At 46.7% G+C, this 10520-nt stretch overlaps 1 protein-coding gene across 1 annotated transcript; it reads right to left on the bottom strand.

Annotated features, from left to right (window-relative positions):
• Positions 1 to 845: 845 nt before the first annotated feature.
• On the bottom strand, positions 846 to 4892 carry LOC118476776 (kinesin-like protein K39). The gene is made up of 3 exons (XM_035966519.1): positions 3006 to 4892; positions 1635 to 2677; positions 846 to 1533 (listed from the first exon to the last, which is right to left on the bottom strand). The coding sequence occupies exons 1-3, from the start codon at positions 4222 to 4224 to the stop codon at positions 1192 to 1194; spliced, it is 2604 nt and encodes an 867-aa protein (XP_035822412.1). The 5' UTR covers positions 4225 to 4892; the 3' UTR covers positions 846 to 1191.
• Between the last annotated feature and the right edge of the window lie 5628 nt (positions 4893 to 10520).

Here is a 10520-nt window from a genome sequence, read left to right as displayed (position 1 = left end):
AAATGTTTATTAGTATTAATTTACTTGCAATTTCGTGGTCGAACAAGAATATTTTATGATAACCAATTAATGCATTATCCGACAAGTATCCGATATTCGATCAAATAATATCCGTATCCGTCACTTATCCGCCCGGATAAATATCCGGTCCCTGTATCCGTATCCGTCCCGTTTCTAACTATCCGTATCCGATTCCGAATCCGTTTTAAATACATTAGGGTAGGATACAGGATGAACTACTATCCGTCCGTATCCGCCCGTTTTCACCCCTAGCTACATGTCCATCAAATCAGTCTTGAGTGTGCAGTAACTCATGGTCATTTAGGTAATCTATTAATTACGGAAGAGGGTAGTTTAGATGCATGTATGGAGGTGTATTTGGGTTAGAAGCAAATCAGGTTCGGTGGACATATATACTCTCATACAAAGTCGATGATGGGATGTTTTGCCCCTTTGTGTAAACTATATTTGTTAAGGGTGTGTTCGTTTGTTCCGGAATTGTGACCTAGAATCAATCCAACCAGGAATACTTATGTAATTTGTATAGGCTTTGATCACCTGGAACCGTTCCTGCCCCCAATCCTGAACAAACGAACGCAGCCTAAGCCATCTCTTAGAGCATGAAGTCCAAAAAGTGGTACTAGTACAGTATCTGATTAATACTACTAACATTGGCGTTAGAACGTTTAGGCCTTGTTTGGGAGGGCTCTGGCTTCTCTGAAAATAGCTCTGGCTCCGGCTTCTCTGAAAGACGAGCTCCTCTGCAGGAGCCGTGTCTTTTTTTAAAAATCGTTTGGCAAAACGGCTTCTTGTATATTTTTTTATTTTATGTATGAGACAAAGGATTATGCTGAAAAAATATTTTATGGAATAAAAAATATTTTATGGAAATATTTGATACGGAGTTCAAACTGCATTCAAACTACTTGCTAACTACACTAAAGAAACTTGGTAGATGAACAGACTACGCGAAGTGTCGAACGGAGCCGTGCAGAGCCAAAATTTCCGGCTCCGGCTCCTGCCCGTTTCCTGGCTCCAGCTCCTCCTCCGGAGCTGTTTTTGGACGCTGCGTTTGGGAGGGCTCCAGCAAAGAGCTAGAGCCGGAGCCGTCCAGGAGCCCTCCCAAAGGGGGCCTTACTGTGTCTGGAGGACAGCGTCGGGTGTGTGTGCCTGTGCGTGTGTGTATATATATCAGCGCGTGCTTCGGAGGATGCCGTGGAAGGTGAGCGTGCCCTCGAGGTCGCCGATGATCCGCGCGATCCGCACCTCCAGCCCTCGCTGCACGTCCCTCAGCAGCGCCCCAGCCACCTCCATGAGCCTCTTCATATCCACGCCGTCTTCTCCGTCGCCACAGCAGCAGCGATCGCGCGCGAGGCCAGCCGCGATCCTGGACTGCGTCTCCAGCAGCTTCTGCCCCGTGGCCACCATGAATCGCTGCAGCTGGAACGTCTCCTCCAGGAACTGGCCCAGCGCCGCGCTCTGGCTCTGGCTCTCCTCTCCCGCGCCCCGCCCCGCGCTCCTCTTGCTCTCCTCCTGCATGGCATGAGATGAGACAGAGTGACAGACACATCAACGCATCATCCGGGAATGCTTTCCATGGTGGAATGGATAGTATTCGCATCCGCTCCCCGTACCATTCTAGCGCAGAGGTCGTCGATCTTGTCGTCGAGGGACTGGTACCGCCTGACGTGCTTGCTGAGGAACGACATCATCGTGTGGTACCTCGACCTCGGCTGCTGCCTGCTGCCGCCGCCGCCGCTGCAGCTGGCTTCACTCCCTGACGGCTTCGTCGCCGCGGCTTCCTCATCCTTGCATTCGTTGGCCAGCCTCTCCAGCACAAGCAGCTGCTGCTTCAGCCTCTTGATCTTGTACGACACGGCTAGGGCGTGGATGTCCGTCTTCCAAGCAGAGCTCTTGTGCCCAGGCGGCACGACCACGAGCGCGAGCTCAGACGTCGCCTCTTGGGAGCTACCTGTCGTGTGTGCATTGCCCGGCTCGGTGTACACCTCCTCCTCCTCCTCGATCTCAGACCTGAAAGACTGCCGGCTCGCCGGGGCATCATGTCTTCGCTCGTGTTCCACGGACGTTGCTGCCGCGGCGACGGCGCACGCGAGATCCCCGACCGAGACTACAAGCGCCTCTGTTGCATCCTCCTTGTGATCTTCTGGGGAGAGGGTGACTAGCTCGTCCAGCTTCGTCTCATACTTGCTGACCTCGGCGCCCTCTTGGTGCCGCGAGCTTCCGGATGACATTGTTCTCTGGACGGCATCCACGGGCGAACACGCGATGCACTGGTCGTCGAGCCCGTCGTCTTGGCCACTGCCACGGGCCGGCGTGCAGATCTCCACACCAAGCGCCTGCGCTTGGAGCGTCTCCAGCTGCTCCTCGAGTGCTCTGTTCTCGCTTTCCCTGTCCTGGAGCAGGGCCTCCAGCGCGGCGCTGTGCTTCTCGTGCCGCGCTAGACGGCCCTCCAGCTCGTGGATCCGGCTCCGGAGACGCGCCGCCTCGACGTCCATGCTCACCGCGCGCCACCGGAACGCCTCCAACTTCTCGTCCTTGAGCCGGAGCTGCTCCGTGAACGCCTCGATCTCCGCCGTGTGCCGGTGTTGTATCAGAGCCGTGTACTTCTCCGTCTCCATCTGGAACCACTCCTGCAGGCCTTGGTATTCCTCCACAGCTGCATGACGTGTACAAAGAAAGAAGCACAGCCTAGTCACAAGTACTCTTAAACACTGCTCTTTGATATTCACCATTTCTAAATCACATCTCCTAAGACGGATTCGCTGTATTTAGTACTCAAATAGGACTTGTTAGAACACATTAAAAAACAAAACTTTTTCTACCAATAATCCTGGCAGCATATGCTAACCAGATTAATTAGTACACTTGTAGTAACATTTTGTGAGCAGGAGGCAGGAGCAGGAGCAAGTGGAGTACAGGACAAAGCAGGAGGCAGGAGCAGGAGCAGGAGCAAGTGGAGTACAAGACAGAGCAGGTGGACATACCGGGCTTGTCGTCGACGACATGGCTAGCATAGCGGTCGACGCATTCAATGGCGTTCAGTTCCTTCGCCGGCGTCTTCCGGTGGTCCTTCTTGGCGTCGCCCTCCGCGTGGTCCACGAACAATATCTTAGTTTCATTGGTGGCGCACGCCACGGCGGCGTCGGTGGCCAGCAGCTTGTCTGAGCTCCCGGCCGGCAGGTCGGCCACGCCCCGCGCCGACGATCTGGAGGAGCCCCGGCGGTGGCCACGGGACTCCCACATCTTGCGCCACCGGTCGGCCTCCAGCTCCGCCTGCTTCCGTCTGGCCTTGCACATCTTGACCTCCCGCACCAGCATCTCCCTGTCCTCCATGTCGATCTTGGACTTGCGCAGCATCGCCGAGAGGATCTTGTCCTTGTGGTCGGCGTCCCGCCGCAGGCGTGCGGCCTCGGCGGAGAGGTCGGCGGCCGTGGAGGCCGCCTCGTCGCGGCGCTCCAGCGCGGCCCGGAGCTCGGCCTCCGCCGTGTCCGCGAGGCGCGCGGCGCGGGCCAGGTCCGCCTCCAGCTGCCGCTGCGCGGACACGAGCTCCACGAACGCCGCCTTGTGCTTCCGCACCTCCGCGGCGTGCTCCATCGCCTCCTTGCCGGCGCGCTCCCGCAGCTCCTCCTCCGCCTTCTCCGCGGCTCGTAGTCGCTCCTCCGCGCCTTGCCGCCTCTGCACCTCCTGCTCCAGGGCCCTGTCCTTGAGCGCCACTGTGTCCCGCTGCTCCTCCAGCTGGCGCCTGAGCTCCGCGGTCTCCTCCTCGCGCTTGGCCTCGCGCGCGCGCGCAGCGGCGACGACGGCGTGCACCTGCCGGCGCAGGGACTTGCGCTCGGCGAACCACCGCTGTTCGTGGGACGCGAAAATTCCCGCCACCTTCTCGTTGGCCCTGGCGTCCTCGGCCCGCCGACAGCGGAGCTCCGCGACCTGGCGCTCAAGCGCGGCTACCTTCTCCTGCAGCGCCAGCTCCATGGCCCGCGACCACCGGCACCCCCGCCGCCTCGCGCCACCAAGATCGAACCCGCCGGAAGCTCTCCCCTGCGCTAGAGCGAAAGAAAGGCCGAAGTAGTAGACCGCGGCGGCGGCGGCGGAAGCGGCGGAGGGGTGCGTCGAGACCGGCCAGGACGGCGCTGATGACGCCAATGGCAGCGCGTGATCGGCCGCCATCGGGTCCGCCGACCTCCCCTGTAGTTCTTGGCTCATACTAGCGTCTTCAGTTGTAATTACACATGGTTCTGCCAAAAGGGCGATGGCTACGGCGGAGAGTTTAGTGCGGCGAGAGCAATGGGTGGCTCGGTGGGCATGGTGGCGCTGGCGGTGAGCGGGAGGGAGAAAGAAGGAACGCGAGAGGTGAGCTGAAACCTGAAATGCAAAGTGGCAGGGATGAATCGGGTGATGGGGGCCCGGCCTCCACAAGAAAATTGAGTTGGCAGTGGATGATTGAAGGAAAGGCTGTCGCTGGTACGGAGGCGGTCAATGTGGGGGAGCTCGGATTCCAAATGGAGCGCACCGGCCAGCGCACAGAGGAACGTGAGCTAGCAGCGCTCGTTTTCATGGCTCTTTCTCCACCTTTGCTTCTTTACTGGATAAAATACTGTAACGGGGTGAAGGACTGGAAGCGTGGTGACAACAGTACTCCCTAGCTCCGAAGATAAGGACAGAGATAGAGATGCAGTGAAAAAAAGAGAAAGAAAATGGTATTAAAAAGGATGTTTTGGAAATTGAAAAGATAAAGTGTTTTAGGTCAAAATTTAAATACCACGAAGCAAACCCAGATTTAGACGGTTTTGTATGACCCGACTAAGTTAGAAGACCCGTTTTAAGAGTAATCTGAGCTCAAGATCTAAGTGGCACGACATATCAAATTTAAGGATGGCTAATACATTTTACTCGTCATTCTAGTTCTAGTTCTAGGAAGAAGAGAAGAGAGTAGGCCTTTGTCTCCGTACATTCATCCGCAGATAATAAGCGTGTATTTGGTTAGTGGGTTGATGCGGGTTTGAACGGGTTCAACCCACAACAACCCGTGTTTGGTTAAAAAGGCTTACGGGTTAGGTTGGTTCTGGGTCGAAATATTTCTTGAAAAATGCTGGTTCTACTGATTCCTCAAAAAAAAAAACGAACCATTTCGACCCACTTCCTCTCCACCCTCCTATCACCCATGTCTTATCCACTCGAGACCAGCACATGGGTGCGCCGCGACTGCCGGCCTGCTGGGACAAGGACCCCCGTTGGCCTACCCTCCGATGTTAATCCCCCGTCTGCATCCCATCGTCAGTCCCCCACTGGCATGCCCTCCAGTGTGCTGGCCTCCGTCAGCGCCGTCAGACTCCCCCAACGGCTTGCCACACCTCCCACCATCAGTTCCCCACTTGCCTGCCCTCCGATGCCGGCGTGTTCTCCAGTAGGCACAACCTACGAGCCTTGCTTGCTAGTGTTGTCGTCGAACAGGTAAAGGTCAGTGCTCGTCATCGCCTAGTCAAGCCTGCTAGTCACGGGGAATGTTACATCACTGAAATGCATCTTGATGATGTTGGGATGTTCTTTTAATTATGACTGAAATATAACGGTGAGACCTCATCACTAAAAACTTATGACTTGGTTAATAATAGCTTTAATTTATTTATATCGTGTGCGTATGGATTTCTCAAATATTAAAATTGTGTCGGTTTCATTTATTTTGAGTGTTGTTATCTTATTGAATTGAAGATATCATCCTGAGTGTGGTAATATGACCAGAAAGATGACCATATCCAATTCACCCCTCATCACGAAAAAAAACAAGAGATGGTGCAGCTCCAACCCGCTTTAACCGTGTAATCAAAGAAGAAACTAGGTTCAACCTGTTACTGAAACTAAACAAGAAACAAAAAAACGAGTCCGACCAAACCAGAAAAATGGGTCGACTCTAACTTAACCCACGTTATTATGAAACCAAACACATGCTAAGAAGATGCGGCGAGGCCCCTTGGATTAAGAATATGCAGAACACAAGCAAACCTTTTGTTTGCTCCCTTGTTTATAAATTTACTCTTCCTGCCGTTTTGTTTTGGCAGTTGGGAGATCTTTTGGCGGAAAAGAACGCAGCAGGCAACTAGACGAGACCAGGCATCTTTCTGCTCTGTCAAAGGTCCAAACCGAGCCTATCAGCCTTCCTTTATTTCTGGGCTGTCAGGACACTTTTCTCTGCTGGCCGGCTGCCCCTTGCATTCCCGCCGTATCAACGAGCTCTGCGTTGCTTGCTGCTGCATGTGGCCTCCAAAAGGCGCTTTCCTTGTCCCTCTCACGCACGCACACCAGGTCACGATTCAAAGATGCCGCTGGTTGGTAATCTGGTAGTACTTCCGCTGCTCTAGGTTGGTGCCGGTAACGATTCTTCATCAATCTTCAAGAGTTGCTACGGCTACTCCACCAACCGTATCGAACTTAAGCATGGCACCAGGCAGCAACTGTCCATTCTGATTTGTGAGCTTCCTCCCACTTGGAGCATTACTTTAGATAATCGTGCATGATAAAGACTAAATTAATTCATAAAGCATTTGTCCAATAAACAATGGTAAGGGTTTCACCCATGACTTTCCTCTAACATGATTGATGGAGAGATCGATGGAGTCCATTAATTGTTAGTTGTTATAGATCAGATCAGCAAGCATTCGCGCAAACGATGTCCAAGAAACCCAGTTCTCTTCAATCCGCATATGTTCTTTAGCAGAGCGAGGTTTCAGTTCCCTCCCAACGTCAGGGATGAAGGTGTCCGAGGTCCGCGCGGCATAAAGGACTCTCTCGCCTTAAACCCTGTATAGGGTAATGGATTGGTTGTTTCTTGCACTTTTCAAGAAAAATACCCTCTATTATATGGGAGAGTAGGTTCTGGGGCAATCCCTCGAATTCTAATATGATACCAACCTTTCCACCACCGACTCATGTATGAGCAAGCCTTTAAGATTTATTCTATACATTATTGGAAGGGACATGGGGGCCAAATCCCATATAGTTCCAACTTGTCCCCAAAAAATCTCAAGGACAACACTTAACCGACTCCCAAAATATTCTCAAATACTGTTTGATATGTCAGTTTTATGACCGAGATTGTTACATTAAACATCTACCTTGACCCAGTAACTACGCTAGCTCACAACTGCTCAATGGGTTAGGCCTTGGATGAAAAGTTTTTGTCCGAACTGATTTCATTCAAGAGTCTGACTCGTACTTGATGTCCATTAGGCTACCTCATCATATAGGGCGTATAAGTCATACTACCACGACTCATTCACAAGCGTCTTAAAGAGTTCTCATGTCTCATAGGTCACGACCAACATTCATCTCATATAGGTGTGTTTGTCTAAGAATATTCTATAGGATGGTGTATTATTGTTAATCCTCCAAAGACATTAATACAAATGTCATCCTATCTTACACACTCGAGAGTACCGCATCTTCACTAAAGAGGGTGACAATTATAATCCACTGTTAGCTACACATGTAGCTTGTTTACCCAAAGCCCTAATTCATAGGATCTTCGATCTTAGAGGTTTGGGTTTCTACCGAGCGTAATTCATATGGGTCTCAAACCCATCTCCTTTGGTACAAATTCTATCACTTTTTTAAGATATACCTTTTGTAAATTAGTCTACATGATTTTTAGCCGTTTTTATATAATCAATGACTATTACTCTAGAGTTTCTTATTTTTCTTGACGGACTTCATTCGCCTCTTCACATTCCTTGTTGATCTCAGATTGTCCTTTGAATTATGCACTGTTGTAATAATTGTTTGATTATCGTAGTTCATATGGACAATCAAAATGGTTTTCCCATATTCGGTAAATCCATCAAGAGCTCTCTCAGTCATACGACTTCCATAATGGTTATATCTAATGCGGTAAGTTATGCCTCCATGGTTGACCTTGTTAATATGGTTTGCTTGCTCGACCTCCATAAAACAATAGTCCCCCGGCCTACGAGTAAAGACATACCCACTCATTGCCTTTATCTCATCAACATAAGAAATCCAATTTGAATAACTATATTCCTCAAGTACCTTGGGATATCAGTATAGTGAAGTTCATAACTCATTGTACTAATCAAGTAGTGTGAAATTCTTTCAATCGCTCACTAATGATCATCTCCTGGATTAATAATAAATTGGCTCAATTCACTAACTATGAAGGAGATATCAAGTTTAGTAGCACCAGGTAAGTACATCAGTGAACCAATTCTCTAAGAATACCTCGGTTGGTCTCTTCTTACCTGCTTGCTCTTCTGAAGAATTCAACTAGGATTATAAAGAGTTAGAGAAGGATTGTTATCTTTATAGTCAAAATAGCTAACAACCTTCTTAACATAGTGGGACTGCAAAAGAGTAATCACATCATCATTTTTTATCAGTTTGGTGTTTAGAATAACTTCAAATTGACCCAAATCTTTAATAAGGGCTGAAAACGAAAACAATAATTTTTGGATGCCCAGAATTGTTTCGAAATTTTACCAAAATTTAGGAATAAACGGAAAAATGATTACCGAAAATGCATTAACAAAATCGATAGAAAAAGCCGGAAACGGAAATGGAAACGATCTGAGTCTCTTCCGATCATTTCTGGAAATTACATTTTTATTAGGTATTTTACCGTTGGTAACGAATTCACTATTTTGTCAGAAAAATGTTAAATCTAAACTGATCTTTATAAATTCATAATAAATTCATTTTAACTTAAAAAATGGAACTAATTTTATTATTTTCCTAAAATCAAGGTTTATCCATGGTATATAGTTTAGAGTTGTTTGAAACATTTACGGATCCTATTTATATTTTCTTAACAATTATTAATCTTGATACATATATTCATAATTTGCACGAGAACTTGAGAATGACCAAAAGAACACCAATTATGTTGACTATGCCAAGTAGTAGGAGTACAACTAGAATGCAAGTTTCATGTCTTTATACACATCTTGATTTTATTGTCATATGCTACTAGACTTACTAATGCTTGATTTAGATACATGATAATGATTTTATTATTGTATTATATTTATTGTGACCTCTATCTTATATTAAAATATCTTATAAACTATTATTTATATTATGATGGGTCAAGTTATATGGTTAGTCCTACGCTCCATAGTTTGATGTGTTGTATTGTTTTATAGTTTTTGATGATTACAAATGTATTTTCAATTGGATATTTTCGTTTTATAAGGTATTGTGTTATGACTTTCTAACTTTATGTATGCATTTGTATTTGTGAGATATTGCTTTAATACTTTGTGAGATATCCTTTAATCTTTCATAAATTTGTCAATATTTATATACTATTAGTAATTTTTATGTGGATGTACGACTTGTGTGATTTTTGAACTTAATTGAGCCTTCATGTGTTGGGTTTTACTGAACGTATGTTAGATTCCGACTATAATCGATGTATTTTCCGTACCAAACTTTTGTTTCCAATGTTTTCGAATTGTCGATGTCGTTTTTGTTTCCGAATTTATTGATTTTGATCTAAGAAAAAATATGAAAATGAAAATGGTTTTAGTGTTTCTCGACTAAGTCCGACTGTTTTCACCCCTATATTTCGTATCAAAGCTCTAGTACGAAAAAATCACTTCATTTATGACATCAATATCAGTCCCAAAAATTAATATGTCATCAACATATAAACATATAATCACTCATCTACCCACACTATAACGTTAGTACACACATTTGTTAGCTTAGAGATTACTCCACTAGTTATCTTAATAAACAAACCCATATGGAGCTTTCAACAGGAGTGGAATTAGAGGGACAAGTTGCTGACCTACGTAAATCAGTTTCAACCACTTGCGAAATCCGTGAATGGAGTAGTTAACATATCCAAAACAAAACATCATGTATTTAGGGTCTGTTTGGTTCAGCTGCAGATTTTTGAAATTCTGATTCTAGATGTGAGCTGACAATTAAAAAAACTAAGATTTGTTTGGTTGAAACAACTGTTAACTATAGATTATATAAGAGCATGACAACTTATAACATGGATTACAGGAATCTAAAAAATCTGGGTTAGAAGGTGAGTCTGAATTGAACTAGAGAAACCTATAGATTTCGAGGAATCTATTATGTTATTGTACCCGTTTGGTTGAGATTTCAAATTTTTGGCAGTGAATCTAGTTCAGAAAGCTGGACCAAACACACCTTTATTAAAGCATTCTCTAACGAAGAGGTGGCTAAATTTTTAGTCACCTTTATAGGGTTGTCTGAACCACGTCGCATCTAAAAATACATTCGTAGTAGTCTATTTCTAGCCGAAGCTAGAAATCGATTATTAGAGGCAACTCTATTTCTAGCTAACTCTTTGAAATGCTGCTGTCGCTGCATGTGGAAATCAATTTCTAAAGATAGCTAGAAATAATGCCACATCTAAAAATATGAGATGTGTACTAAAATTTGAGTTTTTCAAATGAATTTGGATGGATAAATGATTGAAATAAAATTTATAGATCTTAAATAGTTGTGCAACT

This window comes from Zea mays, chromosome 3 (genome assembly GCF_902167145.1).
Source record: "Zea mays cultivar B73 chromosome 3, Zm-B73-REFERENCE-NAM-5.0, whole genome shotgun sequence".
NCBI classification, from domain to species: Eukaryota; Viridiplantae; Streptophyta; class Magnoliopsida; order Poales; family Poaceae; genus Zea; species Zea mays.
The sequence above is the reverse complement of the archived record's forward strand: the minus strand, read 5'-3'. Positions and strand labels throughout refer to the sequence as shown.

Bases quoted from the DNA above. Each gene is read 5' to 3' on its own strand.
- LOC118476776 (XM_035966519.1), bottom strand. From the start codon at position 4,224: ATGAGCCAAGAACTACAGGGGAGGTCGGCGGACCCGATGGCGGCCGAT. The intron at 2,678-3,005 runs GTATGTCCACCT...CACGTCATGCAG, and splicing joins TGTCGTCGACGACAAGCCCG to CTGTGGAGGAATACCAAGGC. The intron at 1,534-1,634 runs GTACGGGGAGCG...CATGCCATGCAG, and splicing joins ACGACCTCTGCGCTAGAATG to GAGGAGAGCAAGAGGAGCGC.